The 24,068-nt window shown below is 38.4% G+C and overlaps 2 protein-coding genes and 1 pseudogene across 2 annotated transcripts; all 3 read left to right on the top strand.

The window, feature by feature from the left end:
* The first annotated feature begins 18,930 nt into the window (after positions 1-18,930).
* LOC149250527 (uncharacterized) lies at positions 18,931-20,220 on the top strand. Its single transcript, XM_089453687.1, has one exon. The coding sequence runs from the start codon at positions 18,931-18,933 to the stop codon at positions 20,218-20,220; it is 1,290 nt and encodes a 429-aa protein (XP_089309813.1).
* A 1,390-nt stretch (positions 20,221-21,610) lies between these two features.
* LOC149250526 (uncharacterized) lies at positions 21,611-23,080 on the top strand. Its single transcript, XM_089453686.1, has one exon. The coding sequence runs from the start codon at positions 21,611-21,613 to the stop codon at positions 23,078-23,080; it is 1,470 nt and encodes a 489-aa protein (XP_089309812.1).
* Positions 23,081-23,154: 74 nt separating this feature from the next.
* Positions 23,155-24,068, top strand: part of LOC149250525 (uncharacterized) — a 28,938-nt pseudogene continuing 28,024 nt past the window's right edge.

Genomic DNA, 24,068 nt, shown 5'->3' with positions numbered 1-24,068 from the left:
CTTGGGTTTCACACATGGTTTTGGGCATGATGGTTTTCTTCCCATGGTATTTTGTATATATGTTCAAGGGAACTACGATTATGTTCTAATCTAGGGTTAATGGATCGGGGTTTATGAAATCTTCGGCATGTATATATACGTATTGTAACATTGAAAGGAATATAATGAAAAATAAATCTAGTAGTCTCGGTTTTGGGATCCAGGGAAAAATCTTTATTTATTTGTTTTATGCTTCTCGCCATTGTATATTTTTTTTAGGAATCTATTTTCAAGTAATTTATGTACAGGGCTAAAACCTACAATTACCACAATGATGTGGCATACATATAATGTATTCCGTTTACACTCAAATATATATACAGTATCATCTCACCCTTTGGTGAAGCTTTGCATCATGCTTTCATCATATGCTTGAACATTTAACAACATACCTCTTCACATAGGGTCGTAAATGTATACAACAATATATACATTTTCTCCTTAGTGGGCTTACTCCATATAACCTTCATAGTGTGCCAGGTTTTTGATAGAGTCTCATGTATGTTAACAGTTTCAAATGTCTTTCTCTGGTCCTTATATCGACTAGCCCTAAGCTAGCCATTTTGAAAAGTCTTCATTTCTTCCTTTTCAAATTGGTGTTCCCTTTTTGTAAGCCCATCCTTTGGTGGTCAAAGAAGAGATAATAAATAAGAACCTTGGAAAGCATGATCAAATTATCCCCAGTGAATGTAGATTCCATAATGATTACAATAAATACATTTAGATTACTTTGTGAAATGAAAGATTGATATGTCAAGTGGAATGCAAAGCTCTGATAGCTTAGTTTTTCATGTATAAACAAAAATTCCCTTTGGAAATTGAATGCCCGGGTTCATGAATACTTAAAGAGATGATGATGTAGCCAATTATACTAAAAATACCTTTTAAAGTTGATGGGGTGCAAGCTAGGTAATGCAAACCAAAATATGAAGATCAAGACCACATTGTTTAACCCTTCATTCTCAGTTATGATAATCTAGGGTTTTAGGATATATGGAAAAGATAACATTCTTCCAAACCCTAATATGTTTGAATGTATAAGGACACAATGAAGAAAAGTGAGAATGTGAAATATGAATTATGAAATTTGAGCTTCGATAAGGTCTTATGACATTAGGGTCATTGAGTGAGTTGACCAGTTTGAAATATGAACAAAACCCTTGAGGTGTTATAAAAGCAAGGGGGGGACCTAAACAAATTAGTGATAGGAAATTTTTTAGGGTGGTTCTTTAGCAACTACAACACACTACAAGTGTATAACCCACATGACATTTATATAGCTGACAGATATAAGAACCAACACCTATCAACATTAACATGCCATTATCCTCATGAAAATAATAGAGACAACATAGTAGTCACAAGCACAAATGTGATATTATACTTATAAAAATTCTGGCAACTGAGAGTGGGACTCTAACTCTCCACCCAACCATAGACAAGATGCAACCAAGTATTTCTTGCAGCTATCACCCCCAAACTAGATTCCAGTGCTTGAGGTGGATTGATTTTGTGGGATTTTGACCAATAATAACTAAAATAGGATGCCACTAGGGTACACTCCTTCACTCACTAGCTACACACATGATCATTCAAACATTTAAGGCATAATCACTTCATGCTAGGATACCAAAGTGCAGACAACTTCAGCTCACTTTTCAGGAGAAGAGAGCCGACACAAAGGAAGGTTCACAAGTTATTAATCTTTTAATGGGTAAATAAATCCCTTCTCTAGGGGTTTCCTCAGTGAGGCAAGCACCAAAGCTTTAGCCCCAAGGAAACTCCTAGTGATTCATTAGTCCTCACCAACTCCTGAGTGATTCTTCCCAGTCCAATAGGTTTATCATTCCACAAAATTCTAGTGGATTCTTTAGCCTTACATGCAAGCCACTGCTCTCTCTCTATGATTATTTTTACCCAACAAAAAATCATGTTAGAGGATTCCTCAGCTGCTGGTATGATCCAAAGTTCAAAACTTAGGGGTAGGGATCACTATTCCTTTTCTTCAACTTTTCGCTCTCTTGCTACTTCTACATTTACATTCCCCTGCATGCTTGAGAGAGCATGTGTGTGTGCCTCTTCTCGAGGTTCCATGCAACCCATTCCTTGGACAACAAAGTCCATACTACTCTATTATTTTTTTATCCTTGTTTTCTTGTTGTTAGAGGTTAAGGAAACCTGAGCCTGTCCTTTTCTTATTGGTTAAAAGTATTGCACCGTGAGCCCATTTAAGATCACCTCAAACAACCCATGCCTTCCATTTAAAACTTTCATTCCCTCAAGTAATCTCCTACCTCAAGCAATGGAATTCGTGTCCCTTCCTCCACCAATTAACATAATTACAATTATTTACATTGAGAGAAATATTTTCGTAAGGGATATCATAGGTGTTTTATATCAGCCCCAAACATGTGTTATTATAGAGTGGGTACTTCGATTTATGACCATAAATATTGATGGGCCACCATTCTGTTTGCTATTGATTTGGAAAATTTAGTGGAACTAATAAACAAGGATGTATATGGAATCCATAATGCCAATCATTGATATAAGAAAGTATATTACCACCATTAACTTCATTATATGTATTACGGCTTACCTAAAAATTAATGTCCCTTGCCCTGGCAACTAAATAAAAATTTTTATACTCTAATTTTGATCCATCATTCCTTGATTCATTTTTTCTCCTTTGTTAGCAAACACATCTGCCACTAAGTTCAATTGTTGTTTAACATGATAGAACTCTATTATTTCAAAAATCATCATTTGTAATGAAATTATTTGAAATATAACTTTAAGTTTGTTCACCTGTTGAATGACTATCATGGAGTCCCCAAAGACCATCAATTAAAAAATTATTCTTCCAATGGCTATTTCTAGCAGCTCCCATAATATATTTTTGATCAATATGTATTTTCTAGTTCTTGTTAAAAAAAATCTGATATAGAAAAAAGAAAAATATAATTTATATAAAGGAAAAATTTATCAAACAATAATGGATTCCTTTTTTTTCTAGGAAGATCTGGGTAGATCCACGCGAAGGGATCACATCCCACTGGCCAAAATACTCAGAGCATAATCCCAAGAGTGTCAAGGAGAATTGACCCATGACCTCTCAGTGGCAATATGCTTCAACAACAAGTACTCGAACAATTGAGCTATTGCTCAAAGATCACAAAAATACATTCCTATAAAGGTGGGAAGTTTTTTTAATATTTATTATGAAAGAGATGGTTTGTCCATATAATGCTAATTTTAGAATTTCATATGGAACAATATAATTAATTTTTAAACTAATATAAAATTATCTAATAAATACATATACTTTAATTGTGTTGTTTTTATTTTTTGTTTTGTTTTGTTTTTTTTTGTTTTGTTTTGTTTTGTTTTGTTTTGTTTTTGTTTTTTGTTTTTTGTTTTTTTGTTTTTTTGTTTTTTTTTTGTTTTTGTTTTTTGTTTTTTTGTTTTTTTTTTTTAATTTTTTGTTTTGTTTTGTTTTGTTTTGTTTTTTTTTTGTTTTTGTTTTTTTTGTTTTTGTTTTTTTTTTTAATTGGACTAATTCTATTAATAAAAAATATGGTACAAGAAGATAAATTCAAGAGAGACAGAAAACCGGCAACCAGAAATGATAGGACTATCAACATCGGTTCCGGAGAAGAAGTGAAACAAGCAAGAAGCTACAACGTATGGTTGGAAGCAAAAAGACTGACTTCTAATCAGAATGGGTAGAAGCCTCAGCACAAAGCTTTTTCTCTTTCCTTTTTTTTACTTCAACCCAACCCTCCTGGGGTGAATGAGCAATAAAAACTTGAAGATTGGGGTTCTCGACAGGGGGGCCCTCCTTTTCTGAATCAAAAGGAGGAGGTCAAATGGATGCGTTTTTGAGAGATGGATGTATTAGAGGACTGCATCGGACTAACAATGGAAGGGATCACGGAATGAGGGGCTTGATCCAATTCTACATCGCTACCTTCATCTTTAGAGCTGGAGGAATCAAAATCCACGACTGGAGGTGGAAAGCAAGGAGCCCATCATTTGGACTTGGGATTGGAGAGGTAATCCTTATTCTTTTTTGCCGGGAGAGATGGGCATGTGTTCTGCAAATGCCTTGATTGGTGGAAATGGCAGCAACGAAATGCAGTATTTTCGTAATCTAGTGTCTAGGTCCAAACAAAGTCATTTATCTTGAGATTTATTTGGTCTGGAAGTCCTTTGCTCAAATCTAACTCCGCACATATTCTGGCATATGTGTAGAGACCTTTGGTTTCTCACCAGAAATCTCCCATAAGGAAACTACCCAAGGTGTTGCCTATAGCTCTATAGACAGTAGTATGCCATAAGTGGGCAGGTAAGTTTGGAAGCTTGATCCATACAGGTGTCCTGGTAATGACTGCAGTTGCTGGATCAAAATCTGGGAACCAAGGTGTCAAGAAGAGCCTTGCAGTTCCCATCAACCAAGGGCCTTCTTCTAAAGCCTTTTCATAATGCTTACTGTTATCAAATAGAACAATGAAGTAACCTTTTGAATAAAAACTGATCTTACAATGATGAGTCCAATTTGCATGGATCCATGCATAGAGATCCTGAGATCGTGGCCACAGTCCATTAAATCTGCAAATGATGGCTCTTTCTGCAAATTCTTGAAGTTGGATTGCAAGACCTTCATGGGTGATTTCAACAGAGGGAACTTCTTCTATCTTATCAACCAAAAAGGGCTTAGGTTTAAGGGCCTTCGAGGGTTTGGGGTTCTCAGAGTGAACTGCATCTTTGTATGAGAAAGGAGGAGCAGAGGATGACTGTCCCGCTGCACCTCCTCTCAAACGAAGGGTTACCACCAAAGAGCTGTTTCTGGTAATGTTGTAAGAAGAGATGGGAAGAAGGTCTTCAAGTTGTTTACCTTGAAAGAGAAGCCTTTGAAGGCCTGAAGGGATCCCAATCCACCTTTCTAGATCCATTTTGAGATCCAGCACCAGATCTAAAGAACTGACCCATTGTAGGATGGTTCTGCCTGTACGTTGAGAAATTTGGATCTGAAAGGAGTCAAAGAAGTGCCCAGACATAGTGCCAGGGCCTCTTGTGCGTCCGAGAGCAAATCTGCCATGGCGATGATAGGGAGGGGATTTCTCCTCTGAAATCATATCTGGCAAGTTTGAAAAGCAGATCCACTGCTTGCTTACGACAGAGAGGACGAAGGCCCCATCTTTTCCAAAGAAAGCGCTTTGCAGAGGCTTACTAGCTTGCTATTTTAGCTCTGCAACCCATTCGTTGTGTATTGCTAGCATTGGTACCTCTGCAGGCAGATCTGGTAGTTTCGAGAGGTAGATCCTCTGCTGGCTGTAGCAATCCAACACTGATTGGATTGTGGTTGTAGCCTATTTGGAATCGCCGTGAACAATGAGAATGGCCTTGTGGGTATCCTCCATGAATTCTCGCCGGCCCTTTTTGCACGAAACCGCATAGTGAAAACCCTCTTCATTGATCTCCATCGGCTGCTCCACGGCCACTACATACTGCGCCTCTACATACGGGCACTGCATACGGCCTCGCATAGCGGTGGCGAGGGGCCCTTGCAGCTAGAAACCAAATCATTCTCCAGGCTCTTCTTCTCTGGGACACCGATACACAGAGACACGACCCTCTGCTGCACTTTTTTCACCGGGCTTTTGCCCCCATCACTCCGCAGAAGATTCTCATCTCTGATTGCCAACACAGGCCGAAGTCGAGACCCCAAAAAAACTGGTCTGAATACCCCCACTCCTGGGCATCCATTGTGGGAAGGGGTTTTTGGTTCAAGACTTCACAAACCAGCCATGGCTTCCAATCTTCCACTCCCACTTTGTCGTTAAATAAAAGTAATTTTAAAAACATTCTATACTTTAATTATGTTAAATACATTTAAGAAAATAATTAAAATGTATATGCTTAAATATTTAGAAAACCTTAAATTAAAAAGGATTTAAGATAGTTATAGGTGCAATATAACTTATAGACTAAATGGCCTTTTTCACGACATTTTTTTGCTTAATTTTAACCAAAATCTCACAGAGATTTTTACAAACTTGAGTTTAAGTTGTTTAATATTTAGAATTCAAGTACCTCAAAGGTTCTTCTGTGTGCTACATCCATTTATGCATTCAAAAAATGTATCTTAAATAACAAAAAAACACATTCTCCATAAAATTGTTTCATTGGATTCTAGTGAAAAATGCTATTTTATCTATAAGTTAGTCTACACTGTAGTTATATATATATATATATATATATATATATATATATATATATATATCTTGAAAGGACTTTAGTTTAAATAATAAGTTAATATAATTATAAGGACTTATGGGTTGGGGAGGTGTGGGGGTGGTGTTTATACAACAAGGATCAATGTTTCCAGTACTACGAAAACTGTCTAAGGTTTCCTCAATATTCCTAGTCGAGGTGCTTTTACGGCATTATCCATTAACTCTTTTGTGAAATTTTTGTTACTGTAATTCCTTTCTCGGTATCGACGATGGATTTCATACATGATATACTAACAAATCTCTATTCGGTCGACAGATAACTTAGTTGGCTTTTTTATTTCTCCATAATATTTGAGTATTTATTGGATTGTAGAGGCGATAGCCCTAGTCCCTCCCAAAAATTATGCCCGTATGATGATTATGATAAGTGTCACATTTGTATCTAGTGGAGTGAGAGAGCGATCAATTAGATAAATGGACACATGGAGCTATTTTGTTAGGTGATGGTGGTTATGTCCTTTTCTTTTTTGATCCCATGAATGATGGAAAGTGAGAAATTATTATTTCCTCATTTTATACTCAAACCAGGATATGCATACTTTGGATCCTCCTCCTCTTTATTTTAAGGGATAAAGAAAATAATCCTATATGTTTCGCTCATAAGGTTTCAAACGCTAAGCAAACACATAAGAGTTGCATCAAAGCATGAATAGAGAAGCTGAAAATGGTGATAAGGAAAGATGTGATATTTTGGATACTCCTAAAGGGCTTGTAAAAACTATAGTAGGTTGATTTTTTGGAAAATTTATATGTCCAACATCCCTAAAGGATTGGCTTAAAGAAAATTGGGTCCTTTTTCTCAGATATACCCCCAAGTTCTACATCTTAATTAGGGTCTAGCTATGTTTCATGTTAAACTCAAATTTATATGTAGAAGTTTTATTATCCTTGATTGGTATTGGATTCCATTGATGATGGTTTTGAAGCATTGAAGTGTTGGTTTTGACCTTACAAGAGATCCTCTCTCTATATAGAAGGCTGAGGCAATATTTATTGCACCTATGGTGTGCATGGATTCAGATGGAGGTGGACCTAAAATATGGACTTCTGGATGAAATTGAATTGGTTTTTAGAGGTAGGAATTGGATTTAATGGATAGGATACTATAATATCCTCCAAGACATTACTAATGAAATCTAGGTAAAATATTTAGTCTAGGTGAAATCAATTGGTTTTAAAGACTCAAATGTAAACTTAACTCACAACATTGTTCTCCGTGATGTCTCACAAAGTCCTCAAAAGAGAGAGTCCTTTATAAATGATGCATTTATGGAGATTTCTCCCTTAGTAATCGATGGGGATTCTATTGTAAATCATCATACTCCTCCCCCCTCCCTGATATCCGCTTCTGCTTTGGTCATGCATTCTCTTAAGGACTTCCTAAATAAGCCATCCATCAACCCTATTTCTAATGAGAATAAAATGGCATGGGAGTTATCCTTTTCTACCAGGGCCCCACTTGAACTAAATTCTCATAGGTAGATCCCTTCCAAAAGTATATACGACCTCATGTCCAAGTAAAAAAAAATGATTTGTCATCAACAAGTGGGTTAGACCTTAGACCCTACCCTTTATCCTAATATTAGGATAAAATCCCACCAGTGGAAATCCCAATAGAAGACTATGCTAAATAGAAAGAGAGCAAAATGATCTACAATTCATAGGGCCCTTGGAGCAAGGAATTCCCAAACTAGCGATTTCCCATGATGTTCCTTTATTTCAATGCTCGTGGGGTTGGGGTCACCTCCAAATTAATATCCCTCAAAATAATTATTAGAGTCCATAAGCTAGGAATTATTCTTATTCAAAAAATGATGATTGCAAGTGAAGGTCATGTAAAGTTTTGATCCCTGGTTAAAATGTTGGTCTCTTTAGATATTGGATGTTGTCGAATTATTGAGAGGTTTTTTGAAAGCATGTAGTCCGTAATTTCAAGCTATTTCATCATCCAATTTGATTTCAACGATAGTAGTGGCCTTGGTTGTAAAGGAATTTGGTATCTATATGAGATTTCTAAATGTATAGGGTGCATATTTGGATAGAAGACCATACAAGGAGTCTTAAGAAACTTTAGAGGTTTTGGATGAGACCCCTATACTACTAAGTGGAGATCTAAATCTCACCTTCTTATTGCAAGAGGCCTGGGGTACCCATCCTAGGGAAGACCCATTGGAGTAATTTTTTATTCACTACTTTGAGAGTGACAACCTTCAAGATGTTTATTTGGCCAAGTTAGTTCCTACTTGGAGAAACTTTAATAGAAATGATGAATCCATCTTGAAAATAATTGATTGTTTTCTTGCCTCTAAATATAATATTGGGAATTATTTTTGGCTTAAGTCAATGGTAGCCTTAAGAGGGACCTCTTATCATCTATCTATCTTATTTATTATGGGAGAAGACTCCAAAAATTCTATTGCTCCTCTCAAGTTCAATCATGCATCACTATAAAAAGAAGACTTCAAAAATTTGAAAGAGGATAATTGGGTTCCTCTTAGCTAGCATGCCTCCCAATAATATATGTAATAGTTTGTTGAAATTCACATATCTAAGGTGAAAGGAAAAATGAAGGAATGGTATTACTCTTTTAAAGAGAAATCACAAAATCTTCTAAAGAATATATAGCTCAATATAAGTAAAATATATCAAGATAATAAGGCTAGTATTTTCTATGATGAAAACTTGTCATATCTTATATCATTATAATCTATCTGATACTATCTTCTTAGCAAGGAATAAATTTCCTAGCATCTTATGTGCCATGCCATTTGGATTCAGGAAGGTGATAACAATAATATTTTTTTCATCAATAAGCCAATTATAGGAAAAATATCTATTCTATATGGGAAATTTAGAATTAGGAGGAGGAGATGTTTAGAACATTTAAAGAAATAATGAATCTCAAGGTTTTTCATTTTAATGTATTTTTAAAGAGCCTCTTGGTTATTTGATTTAGGAGATTTTGTAGGTTCTCAACTTGATACCTTGGTCAATCACAAATGATATGAACACCTCTTTGGAATATGACATGACAAAAGAGGAAGTATATAGTAAACTCTCATCCATGAAAAATGGAAATAGTTCGGGCCCATATGACCTCTCGATGGAATTATTTATGGGATTCTTTGACCTCCTTAAAGGGGATTTGTTGAAAATAGTGCAAGAATCCCAATGATCAAGTAATATAGTTGGAATTTTAAAATCTATGTTCATTTCATTATCCCTAAAAAAATTAGATTCTTACAACAATGCCAAATCCATGATGTAGTAGCTCTAGTTATCCGAGTAAGAGGTGAAAATTTTAGAGACTGACTTATGTAAATCTTATGATAGAATTGATATTGTTTATTTGCAATTGATTATCTTTAAGTTGGGAATGAACCTCAACATGATGAATCAGATTCTGGGATGTGTGTAATCGATTTCTTGTGCTATTCTAATCAATGGTATCCCTTCAATGTTTTTTTGGTGGGAGTGGTTTCAATAAGCTAATTACTGACACAAAATTCAATGGTATATCCCATTGAATATTTGAATCATCATTTATTTTTCATTGATACTTTGCTATTTGTAGCTAGATCTGTTTAAGATACCAAAGCCCTAAAATGGATTCTATTGTTGTATGAGAAAGTTATAGGAATGGTTATTAATATGCAAAAGTCACGCTTAATCTTAAATTTGATTCTACATGGTATAAAGGCAGAGTTGGCGGTTCTCTTTCCTTTCTAGTGTAAGGATTTGGACTTAGGATTTAAATATTTTGAGTTTTGATCAAAAACCAAATTCTTACAAATATGTCGATTAAATATGGTTATACATAAAGGTTGAAGCATACATCTCTTTATGGGTGAATAGATTACCCTCGAATGGATGATTGATTCTTATAAATTTTATGCAAAAAAATATTCATGTGTGAAGGATGTCCATCATGAATGTCACAAAAGGGATCTTGACAAAAATTCAGGAAAACAAGCTTTCAATACTATTTGTCAAGTAAATAAATTTTGGAAGACATGGCACTAGTCAAATGGACTACCTTAGTAATTCCAAAAATCCTCATAGGTTGGAGTTAAAAAAATGATCTTTTTAGCTAGTGTTTTATGGAAAAGTCCCTTGAAAACTCACTCATAATAGCTCTCTCTAGGGAAGAGTTATATGATATATATATCTTGATGAAAAATTATGGAGGAAGAGACCCTTGAAAGTCTACCAAAAATGGATTCATTATATGGAATGCATTGGTTGGGACCTTTCCCTTGGTAATTGAATGGTTTGAAAGGTGGGAGATGGAAGGAAGATTAGAAATGGTGAATATCCTTGTTAGGATCAATAAATGGGTTATGTCTCTCTACAAACCTGATCCAATTGCTCCATAATGTAGTTATTTTCTTCATTGTGGATGCAAAATACTAACACCCCCAAGAGTGGGGTCGTAGAGGATGGGAATTGGAAAAGGGACTTGGTTAAGAGGTCATGAAGAAACATAATAGTTTAATTATGTGAGAAATATATGCTCTCATTTAATTAGGCTCTCAGACAAAGATGAGGACTCATTATGTTGGTCTAAGAATCCCAATTCAGGAGATTACATTGTGAAACTTGGCTATAGCGTTTAGTCTAACTCTCTTTTTTTGGGGAACTGTAAGTGTTGGTGGAATTATATATGGAAATATTATGGTTCATTAAAATTCAAAATCGTTCTATGATTAGCCTTAAACAACAATGTTTTGACATCGTAAAACAACATTAAAATAGGATGGATTGGACCAAAATAGGTGTGCAGTATGCCAATTGAATGAAGAAACAATTTCTATTTTTTTCATTCATTGTCCTTTTGTAGTTTAGGCTTGGTTGTTGGTAACATGCAATTTCAATCTATTAACTAGTTGGAACAAGAAATGCCTAGAAGATTGTATTCTCAATTGGTTGTAGAACTTAACAATAATATACTTCAATGTTTTTCCTCATATTTGGACCTATGGTATTCTGTAGGTACATAACTTACGAATTTTTCAATCAAAGGAAGTTTCATGCGAATTAGAGGTTGATTTCATAGGGAAACTAAGAAACGAATACAAGACTAAGTTGAAGCAAAATAAGAGGAGGATATCAATTATTCCCCAACTAAAATTGGATGTCATTACTTTGGGATTTTTTGATGGTTCTAGACAAGGGGAACCTCTAGATGCAGGGTTTGCATAATGTTGTATATTGAACACATTCATTATTTCTATGTTCATTATGCTCAAGGTATGGGCACAACCAAAATATCCAAATTATATTCTTTGTGGATCATTCTCCATTTCACAATTAAATAGGTTGTAGACAAGCTTTAGGTTATGGGGTATTCCAAACTAGTTATAGATTGGACATGAAAAAAAGTGATGGTCGAAATATCTAGTCTTGAACTTCTCCTCTAGGAAATGTAACACACCCTACTTGCTAAGTTACCTTAAGGAGGTGTGGGGTTTATAATTTTTCATCTTCTCCAGCTACAAGTTTACTATGATACTACTTTGTAACACTACCTGATCCCTGAATGCTTGATTAAGGATATGGGGTACCACATTTTCGCTTTTCTTATCCAACTCAAATTCCTTTTTGAGATTACCTTCAAGTTCCAATCACCGAGAGATTTTTGATGGTATAAAATTTATTGAAATTCAAGTCTAGATCATCAATATATGGTCATTTGAATTTAGGTTTTAGCTCTATACAATTAATTTCTACAAACATATTCTTAATAAAATAAAAAATATGTAATAAAAAACACACACATTAACACATATTTTACCCTTGAAACCTAAATTCGGGAAAACCAATATATATATATATATATATATATATATATATCATGGTATCCATAAATCTCCAGTTCATTTACCTTGGATTAGAATACAATCATAGTTACTTAACCAAAACTACAAAACCATGGGCAAAACTACCATGCACCACAAAAATGTTAAAGGTGAAAATTGTGTTATGAAAATCACCAAAAATGGAAACAAAAAACTACCCAATTCTATTTATTATTATTATTATTTTCTAAGAGAATTCTACCTCAAACTCCCACACATGGGGCATTATGATTCCCTATGAACCTATCAAATAGGGGGTGTTCCCCTCTGTGACCCCCTTGAAAAAAGGGGAGCTTTCCGTCCTACCACCCCCTCGAATAGGGGGGACCCCACCCCTCTTATGACCCCCCCACTGCACCTAGCTCAATGTATAATGCGTGGATATAGTCATGCAAAGAATATAACACATAACCAACATTCTCCCACTTGTTGTTTTCCTTGCACACTAGGTGTTGCATAAGTACACGATCAATAATCTAGGGAAATAATGACCATTTCTTCTCTACACCAAGGGGAAATTTTCAGTGGTCACAAATTTTGTTAATTAATTTGAAACATTATTCAAACTTTCCACCTTCACCAACATCACTTTATTTTATTCAACCATATCCCTCACAAATTGATACTGGACAATAATATAATTTTTATTAGAATGATTTGCTTGGTTCTTTGGTAGGAAGATTGCACTGTGGACGTCACCATCTATCCTCACAACTTTTTGTGCCAACCCAATACTTAAACACATTCTCTTCACCCATAATTTTTCCTTGCTTTCATGGGTGGTTGCCAAGTATTCAACTTCTGTAGTTAACAATGTCACTATAGACTATCTCTTTCTCATCCACTGGATTACTCCTCCAAATAGATTAAACACATACCCACTTGTAGATCTTCTACAATCTAGATATCTAGCCTTATCTACATCAACAAAGAAATGTATGCCCAAAACTATGTCTAATCCTATTCTTCCTTGGTAGCAAATCCATAGCTAGTAATGCCATGAAAATACTTGAAAGCTCTCTTTACTATTGCCCAATGCACCTTCCTTGGTTTTGACATATACCTTCTTAACACTCCTACTGCATGTGCAATGTAATGTCTAGTACATACCATTACATACATCAAACTTCCAACCACACTAGCATATAGAACATGAGACATGTCCTCTTCATCTTCCTGTGTCTTGAGACAATGTTTTGTAGATAACTTTACACATGCAAGAATAGGGACCTTTATTGATTTACATTCCTACATATTAAACCTTTGCAAAATTGTCTTCAAATATTTCCTTTGATTTATCTTGAGTTTCCCGTTTGCTCAATTCTTTTATTTTCCATGCCCAAAATGAAATTTGTAGCGCCAAGATCCTTCATGTCAAATTTATAGGAAAACTGAGTTTTCACTTCATGGATGATTTCCTTGTCATTTACAATCAACAACATATCATCCACATAAAACACTAAATAAATAAGATGATCACCAATTAATTTTAAATACACATAGTGATCCACTTTTCTCCTTGTGAATCCAAGTCCCAATATATAAGTATCAATTTTTTGATACCACATTGGTAATTTCTTTAACACATACAATGACCTTTTCAGTGTGCATATTAGCTCTTTTTTTTCATTAACAACAATACCTTCTCGCTGCTTTGTGTAGATTTCTTCTTTCAGATTCCCACATAGGAATGTTGTCTTCATATCCATTTGTTCAACTTCAAAATCAAAGGAAACAACAACTTATAAAATAAATATAATAGAAGCTAACTTGGAAATATAAGAAAAAATACCATCAAAGATAATTCCCTCTACTTGGGAATAATTTTTTGCTACTAATCGAGTTTTGTGTTTCTCAAGTTTTCCTTATGGTTTCATCATATTCTTAAAAACCCATTAAGATGATCACAAATTAATTTTAAATACACATAGTGATCCACTTTTGTCCTTGTGAATCCAAGTCCCAATATATAAGTATCAATTTTTTGATACCACATTGGAAATTTCTTTAACACATACAATGACCTTTTCAGCGTGCATATAAGCTCTCTTTTTTCCATTAACAACAACACCTTCTCGCTTCTTTGTGTAGATTTCTTCTTTCAGATTACCACATAGGAATGTTGTCTTTGTATCCATATGTTCTACTTCAAAATCAAAGGAAACAACAACTTATAAAATAAATATAATAGAAGCTAACTTGGAAATATAAGAAAAAATACCATCAAAGATAATTCCCTCTACTTGGGAATAATCTTTTGCTACTAATCGAGCTTTGAATTTCTCAAGTTTTGCTTATGGTTTCATCATATTCTTAAAAACCCATTTGATACCAATGAGATTTCTTCCAACCACAACTCCACTATATCCCAAGCCTCATTCTTTTCGAAGGATGCCATTTCTTCAACCATGACATTTTTCTAGAGTTTTCCATCCTTTGAATCAACTACCTCCCAAACATTTGTAAGATCATCACTAGTAAAAAACAAAGAAAATTTTTAATGAAAATAAGGTGGAGTATACCTTTCTTGCTGCCTTCTTTCTTAGACCAATCTCCTTAGTACCAAAGTATGTGTTTCTTCTTATTTTGTTTCCTATTCTTCCATAGATTTTGATTCACCATCGTTTAATTCAAAATCTATCTTTTCTTGATCTTTCTTCCTTGGTAGGATTCCCTGTTTGATAACATCTTTAATTTCTCAAAATCTCACACCTTTACTATACACAACCTTCTTATTTTATAGGTTCCAAAACTTATAACCTTTCAGACCATATTTATATCCAATAAAGATACACTTATCAACTTTCTTATCCTACTTACTCCTATTTTCCTTTGGAACATGTACATTCACATTACAATGACATACCTTGAGATGTTTAAGAGGGTTTTTTTTCCAATCCATACCTCATGTGGATTCTTGTCATGTAATGCCGATGAGGGTGATCTATTTACTAGGTATCATGTAGTTTCCATTGTCTCTGCCCAAAATTCCTAACCTGACACCATTGAGCATGCTCCTTATCCATTATGATCAGTGTGTATGGAGTAATATTTTTCCTTGATATACCACACTTCTTACAAATTTGTTTGAATTATTTCCTTCATAATTCTCCACCATTATTTATCCTCAACATTTTCTTTTTTGTTTGATTTTCCACAAGAGCCTTAAACTCTTTGAATTTCTCAAATACTTTATATTTCTTTTTGAGGAAATAAATTCATGTATTGAGAGAGTGTATAATTTGCATCCTTATATTTAATAATCTCATGTTATAATAAATCCATTTAATTTTAATTACATTTTTTTTTTTTACATATTGTTTTCTAATCTAATGAATTTTCCAGATTATTTATCCTTTCAATATTATCAATATTTTCTAATCTTACTCGTATTCTCCTTCTTTTTAATAAATTAATTGATCATGTACTTCTATACTTTCCATTATCGTCAATTTTCTCTTAATCCCCCATCCCATTTATCTATTTTAATGATCTTTTATTTTTTCTATTTTAATTCTCTTTTAATTTAATTTAATTAATCATTTATTTATTTAAATATTTTCGCTTGACATTTCCTCTTAACGGTTATTTATATGTTTAATTTAATTTAATCTATTGACTTGACCCTTTTTCTTAAATATTAATTACATAATTTATTATTATTATTATTCTTTAATGACTAGTTTAATTATTTTAATATTATTCTTTAACAACTAATTCCAAATTCCTCCTATTAAAGAATTCACAACTCTCATTTGTAAGCATTGAATTTTCAAAGTCCTGGATAATGTGTTGGGCATGGAATCCCCCCATGACATGTTTTGGGACTCAAAGCCCAAATTTTGACTTGATATGGTTGTAAAGGTCTGCGAATTGCGAGCACGAAATGTATGTTAGAATCATAGGGTTGTATGCCCTAAGTTTTGAATGTAATGTTGGCCTACCCATTCTTTGTGGACCATGGGATTGTATAAATAGAGCGAGGCTTTAAGTTGTAAAGATAGAAAAAGGGAGAATAGGCATGAACGATCTTAGAGATTGAGTCAAAGTGCAAAGTGTGTATTGGGTCGTAGAGTAGGAAAAGGCTCTGCAACTGAGTGCACAAAGGCCTAATAAAGTCTGCAGCTGAATGCGCGAACCCCTATAGCTGAGTGCACAGGGTAGAGTTGAGTCTATAACCGGAGAAGAGATTAATAAAGAAAGGTTTTTTTACCAATTATGTGTATTTTTTTTTTAGTTATTACATGTTTGATATCATTGGCGAATATATTGTTTCTTTACTACGTGCACTTGTATGAATTGTGAATATTGTTAAGTACAACTAAATGAATACAGATAAGCTGATTGCAAAAGTGAGGTCAACTGAGTCTGCAACATAGCCATGGAACCCTCCTGTCAGGGGTTTGCAGGCCGTTGCACGGCTCTGTGAACCCCACCCGCTCCCGTACCCTCCACCTGGATCCGTCATTGTTTTCTGTGCGGTAATAGCTTTTACCCTATCGCGCCCGTGACTCCCTCTTTCTCGTTTTTACCCTGTTCAATTTTTACCCCCTTTTTACCTTGCCCTTCCTCCCTGGATACCTGTTATTACTCCTCTGCATCGGAACGGCGGCACCATCCGGGATCGACCGACAGTTCCTGAAGGCGAAGGGACTCACGGTAATCGGCAAGAGCGACCAGGTATTTTCGATCCTTTCCTACTTTGGGATCTTTTGGGTTTTAACCTACCTGCTACCGGTGAAACCCCAAAACGGTTATCGGGTTTCGAGGTAGGCTCTATCGGACGGTTACCTATTTTCTTGAAGGAGGCACAGCGCAGCTGTCAACATGGACATAGAGGAGGTGGATTACTCGGCATCTCCGCTGGCGGAAAGCTCCATCTGGAGGTCCACGTTTTCTTCTTCTGGGGGTCTGAACAGTGGGAGCTTATCAGCCGGCTTCGAATCCATCTCCCCCCAAATCGACCCTATTCCCCCCTCCGGTTTTTTTTCAGGTGAGCCCTCCTCTTGGAACTCTTTCGTGGTCCCCTCCCCGGCCACCTTGGGATTTTTGGCCGATTGTTTACACCCTTCTCCGAACGGCGCTCCCTCACAACCTACGGAACCCCTCTCCCTCGTCCCTACGCCTGTTATCCCTGCGGTTTCCATCCCTCCCCCGGTCACAAACCCCCCTCCTCCGGTGACAAACCCCCCTTCCTCGGTTTCTATCCCCCTTTCAGCCCCCGCTGCCCCTTCCGGAAGTTATCACGCGATCCCTCCCCTCCCTGAAGCCATTCCCCCTCCTGGATCAAACCCTCTCCCCCCCCCACCTGCTTCTCCCCCTGTGGACTCACAGGCTACTGCTATTCCGGGACGTATGTCCTCCCGGCCTTCCAAGAAGCAGCGCTGTCTAAAATCGACTGCGGAAGACGCTTTCCTGAGATTGGAAGAGGATATACGTTGGGGGGAAGCTATGGATCTGGCGGACTGTGTCCTTGTGGGTCGGATAAAGGGACGGCATGCAACGGCTGCAAAGTTAAAGGAATGGGCGACTTCGATCTGGGGCCAATACCTAGTGGATATTCCAACAGTCCAGACCTTCGTGCGAGGATGGTTCGCACTCAAGTTTGCACGGGCGGACCACACGAGCTGGGTCCTCTCATCTTTTTGGCATTTTGAGAAAGCCCCGGTCCTCCTCAAGCGATGGACGCCATTATTTGACCCAGAGACGGAGCTTATAGGTATCGGACCTATCTGGGTCAGGCTCCCAGGACTGCCACTACAGTACTGGTCTGAAGACATCTTCAAGAGAATTGGAAATGCACTCGGTACTTTCATGGAATCAGATAAATCTTATATCACAACAGGCTCGCTGGCATATGCAAGAATCTTGGTGCATATGGATACCAGAGGGGGGGTACCGGAAAACATCAATATTCACTGGAAAACAACTTCAAGAACTCAAAAGCTCGATTACGAGGGCATCCCCTACAGGTGCAAAAGATGCCACCAGGTGGGTCACCTTTATAAGGAGTGCCCCCTACTCCAGAAGACAGAGCAGACGGTTTCAGACCAGGGTCCGCATATTGAAGTAGGACAGCCAAACCCCTCAGTGGCTATGGCTCGCAGAACAGACCATATCATCACCTCAGATACGGTGGAGGCGCCTACTGCACCGCGCCGAAAGAAGCAAGGCTCAAACTCGGCTCGGCCTCCTTCTCCACCTCTGACAAGATCAAGAGCTGCAAAGGGTGCGATCTTCTCCTCGGGTACGTCCTCTCTTTCGTCTGCCTCTGTTTCTAAAAATGCATCATTGTGTTTATCTTCCGCGGGCGTGCCTCCTCCCATTAGAATCCCCTCGCCCTCTTCCCCATCCGCCCTCGACCTAGTAATGGGCACTAACCCTTCACAATTCCCATCGCTATATGTATCCTGCCCTATCCCGAATCCACCGGGTTTCCCCTCCCCTTTCTCCATCCCCTCTATTCCCCACATTTCCTTCCCCATGCCCTCCCCTTCTATAAACTCCTCTCCCCGGTACCCCACCCGCTCGACCACCAAGCTCCATGTCACGGACGCCATAGGAATATCGGTGGATGCTCCTTTTCTCTCGCCCAAGCAGGGGCGGGGCCGTCCGTCTAATATGACCATTGCTCGTAAACAATTGGAGGATGAGGTCCTCCGTGGTAAACAGAACACTATCCCCAGGGCCCTTAGAGCGCAGGACACCCTCTCCCGCCCCCCTCCATGAAAATTATGTCCTTTAACTGTAGAGGGTTGGCCAGCCCCGATAAAAAATCGGCCCTGAAACGTCTTCTTATAACTGATCATGTGGACATTATTTTCCTACAAGAGACTTTATGTAAAGCAGACTCTGCAACCTCCATACTTGAATCATGGCTGCCGGGATGGAATTTCACAGCCATCGATGTGTCAGGAAGATCAGGAGGCATAGCTATGGGCTTTAAGAACAATTCCATTAATTTAAAGAATATCTGGGGCGGAGTGGGTTATCTGGGGGCTGATATATTTTCAAAAGATTTGGAGGAAAATCTCAAAATCATAAATGTTTATGGCCCCTGCCAAAACAGAGAACTATTTTGGCAAAAGCTCTTTGGCTCCCCGCTCCTAATAGATGAAAACATTATCTTGGGGGGAGATTTGAACTTTTCAATGGGCTTCTCTGAATCTTGGGGTCATCAGGCTCAAATCGATCCCCTCTCGGACTACTTTGAGAAATTGCTTGAGGATTTTCACTGGATTGACCTCCCTTCTGCAAAAATCCAGTACACATGGAAGAACAACAGAACTGGGGACCAGAGCTTAGCCAGGAGGCTAGACCATTTTATCATTAAAGAAGGTCTGTGTAATCTACACCCTAGAGCCAGACAATGGGTGGGAAGTGGGGGGATATCGGACCATAGACCAATCTTCCTGGAAATAAGTGCTAGACAACAGTCTCAAAAAGCCCCGTTCAAATTCAATGCTACTTGGCTGCGGGAACCCTCCTACATCAATCAGATTACGGACTATTGGAAGGCACATCCAATTCGGGAGAATGAAGACCCAGCCACTGGTTTTGTCAAGAACCTCTCTGAGATCAAAGTGGTCACAAGAGAATGGGCAAAGCAGAAGAGACAACTGGATGACCAAACTCTCTCTCAAGCGGAACATGCAATTGAAGGCCTCGAATCCCACTCAGATGGTACATACTTATCCCCTGACCAGAAGTCTATGTTCGAAGAGCTCATTAAAAAAAGATCCAAGATACTCAGGGATAGGGAGGACTCCTGGAGACTTAGAAGCAGAGCCATCTGGCTAAAGGAAGGGGATGAAAATTCAAAGTTCTACCACCATTTTGCAAATGGACGAAAGGCAATAAATACCATCTGGGAGCTACAGGATGAACAGGGATACTCGGTGAGCAGACCTAGAGAACTGGCACATCTTGCCACCTCACACTTCAGGAACATATACAAGGCCCTAGAACAAGCAAACCTTCTTGAAATCATGAGTGGCAGAACTCTTTCCAAGATTTGTAGATGAGGAGGAAGCAGACGAGCTTATTAAAGATATATCTATGGAGGAACTGGAAGCAACAATCAAAGGTTTTCAGAAGGACAAAAGTCCGGGCCCGGATGGCTGGACTATTGAATTCTACTCAGCCTTTTTCGATCTGCTGGGGCAGGACTTACTAAATGCTATAAATCACTGCTGTCATATAGGATCTATCCCCTCTAGTATCAAAGCTACCTTTATAGCCCTTATTCCCAAGACAGACAAGCCTGTCTCCTTTGATGAATTCAGACCTATCTCGCTCTGCAACTGCCTCTATAAGATATTGGCCAAAATCCTAGCAAATCGGATCAAACCCATTCTATCTGCCAACATATCCTCTGAGAAGTTCGCTTTCCTCCATCGACGACAGATCCATGAAGCTATTGGCACTGCACAAGAGCTTCTTCACTCTATGCAAAGAAAAAATTTAAAAGGTATGATCCTCAAGGTGGACCTATCAAAAGCTTTCGATAGGGTAAATCTTCTATACATCCGAATGCTCCTTACCCATCTGGGCTTCCCTTTCCTATTCATTAAAAGAATCATGTGCTGCATCTCTGATGTCCCATTCAGCGTTCTCCTCAACGGCACACCATCCCCTTTCTTCACTGCTGGAAGGGGCCTTAGACAAGGATGCCCACTATCCCCCCTTCTTTTTCTTCTCATTATGGAAGGATTAAGTAGACTTATTGCATCTGAGCATAGAAGAGGAAGATTAAAAGGGATAAAAATCACAGATAACTTCTTCCTTACACATCTCCTTTTTGTGGACGATGTTTTGATTTTCCTAAATGGAAGCATGGCTGACACATCGGCGCTAAAACAGGCTTTTGATCTCTTCCAGAAAGCATCAGGAATGGTTATAAATGTTCATAAATCCACCATAACAGAGCTCGGCTGCACCCCACAAGAGGTCATCTACACAAAAAACCGCTTCCCTTTTCAAATCCAACCTATGGAGGAAGGATTGAAGTATCTAGGGTTCAGGGTGAAGCATGGAGGATACAAAATAGCTGATTAGATTAGGCTCATTACCAAAGTGGAGAGAAGAGTAAATGTCTGGTACAACAGATATCTCACTAGGGCTGGGAGACTCACTCTTATTAAATCTGTACTTGAAGCAACGCCAGTGTATTGGATGTCACTGGCTTGGATACCGAGAGGGATTCTTTCCAGACTACAGAAAATTTGCTGCAGATTCTTATGGAAAGGGAACATGCAAGGAAATCTCTTTGCCTGGGTAAATTGGGACTCCATCGCGAGACCAAAAAAATGGGGTGGCTGGGGGATAAAGAGACTGGATCTATTTGCAAATGCTCTAGCAGCCAAGCTGGGCTGGCAACTCCTCACTACAAACAGCCTCTGGACGAAGGTAGTCATGGAGAAATACATCGCACCAGAGAGTATATACAGCTGGGTATGCAGGGAACAAAGAGGAAGTGGTAGACAATCAATCATATGGAAAGCGGTCATAAACTCTCTACCCCTAATCCGAGAAGGCATCACCTGGAGAATCAGACAAGGAAGCTCTGTTCGAGTTGGTATTGATCCTTGGATCGGTTGTGGGAATATGCACAATCTTCCAGCACAGCTCCTAACCCACCTCAGGAATTGGGGAGTCACGCATATTTCTCATATTGCAGACCAGGAAAACTCCACTTTTCTCCAGCAGGCCTGGAGGACATACCGAGACCTTCACATTCCAAATCAGTGGAGACAGATATGGGAGAATTACACAGAGGCGCTCTCACAAGCACAGGTTAGAATCACAGAGGAAGAGGACGAAATTGTCTGGGCCCTAGCAAAAAGTGGTTCATACACCCCAAAAGAAGGATACCTACAGCTCATGCAGCCACTAAAACCAGACAATATGCTACAATGGTGGAAATCTATCTGGCATCTAAAAGCTGCCGCCAGAACACGCCTTCTCATGTGGACAATTCTCTTCAACAAGATACCTACAGGAGCAAACCTAAAAAAGCGGTCCTTCCATGGACCTTTCTGGTGCCATTTATGCAAAATGAACGACGAAGATACTGAACACCTCTTCCTCACATGTCCGGTTGTCAAAGAACAGTGGTCTCTTATTACTACAATGTCTCCCTCTATACAGCTATGGCAGGGTCACTCTATTAGTGATGCCTGGGAAAACTGGCAGGCTCGACACAAAGGAAAAGATAAGAATATCCCCCTCTTGATGTGCTGGTCCATCTGGACAGCAAGGAACAGAGCCATTTTTTACCAAAAGCCTCCTCTCTGGCCTGTCATTATAGCACACCTCTTTGCGGACCTAGCTCTCATTCCTGAAGATCCTCCACCTGCCCCCCATAGGACCATCACCCCGGAGCTCATAGATAAATCCTATCCCTGGGCCTATTTTGATGGCTCAGCCCAAGAGACTGGCTGTGGGGGGGGAGCCCTACTCTACCTGAGAGAAAGCCACTACTACATGCTGCAAATTCACCTGGGAAGGGGCACAAACAATTTTGCTGAGCTTATCACTGCAAAACACCTCATCACTTTTGCACATGAAAAAGGCTGCACAAAACTACAATTGTTTGGAGATTCACAGATTGTCTGCAATTGGCTTACAAGGAAATCAACATGTTCTGTTTTCTCTTTGAGACACATTCTGGAAGAGGCACTCAGACTAACAGATGCTTTTGAAAAATTTGAATGTCGACATATCTACAGGGAGCGCAACACTCGGGCGGACTACCTATCCAAGCAAGCAGCGCAGAGGGAAGAAGCGGACTGGCTAATACAAGAAGACCTGGATGGAACCTTCTTTCAGCACTACCATCGACCCTTTGATGATCTTCAGGCACAAAGGGACACTCAGAACTGAAAGGGGTCCCATTATGCCCAACAGATGCTTTTTTTGTTTTTTCATTTACATGCTATTTAGATAGAACTGATAATATGGACAGCAAACTATATTTTTTTTGTGTCTCCTTAAATGGGAGGCAGAACTCACGGTTGCACAGCACAGCAAACACAGTTTATATGGTATCTCTATTTTCTGTTTTCTATTATAGACAGAAGCTTTTTGGACAGACACCTCTCCGGAACTCCCTGCGTGGACCAACAGTTCGGAGAGAGAATGGTTATATTCATATGATCATATCTCTGTATCTTTTTCAGTTTTTCTTTTTTTTGGAACTCAGGACAGTCTCCTACAGAACTCTTTGAGAGACACACTGTCTCAGTCTGAATATGCACAGCATCTACATAATGTAATTTCAAATGACTAATAGAAATTACGACTTTTTCCATGGGAAAAAAAAGAATACAGATAAGCTAACTTAATCAATTAATATTACATTACTAGTAAGGACTTTGGTAGTAACACTATTCAGCCCCCGAGTAGCGCTGCACGAAGGCAGTATCTCAGGCTACGAGGAACGGGTAAGTGCACATAGCGACGTGCATGCAAGGTCGAACCGTGGACCACTTGAACCCATCAGACATCTCTAGGGTCTGGAAACTTGGTTCTAGCACCCTCCCATACTACTTCGAGTGAGACTTTAGTTCGTGCTCCACGGGCTATTGCCGAAAAGGCTAGTAGTACCAGGATTTTTTTGGCTAAATCACCACCGAACCTGGGTTAGGCCCCAATAAGCCAACAAATGGTTCTGTTGTCGGGACCGAGATCTGCATAAGGGATGTCTGATGTCGTGTCACTGGAATCCGATGAAGAAAGTGTTGGCATTATGACACAGATTTGGCGCTATGACACAGTTGTTGTCCTTGATGGCAACTCTCACAGATGACAGATCATAGTTCAAGCTCGCAGAATGAAGAAAGAAAGGTATACGCAGGCTCCCATTGACCAA

The sequence above is a fragment of the Pinus tabuliformis genome, chromosome 7 (genome assembly GCF_031772625.1).
Source record: "Pinus tabuliformis cultivar Carrire ecotype Pingquan chromosome 7, CPIR1, whole genome shotgun sequence".
Taxonomy (NCBI): Eukaryota; Viridiplantae; Streptophyta; class Pinopsida; order Pinales; family Pinaceae; genus Pinus; species Pinus tabuliformis.
This window is presented reverse-complemented; position numbering and strand designations above follow the sequence as displayed.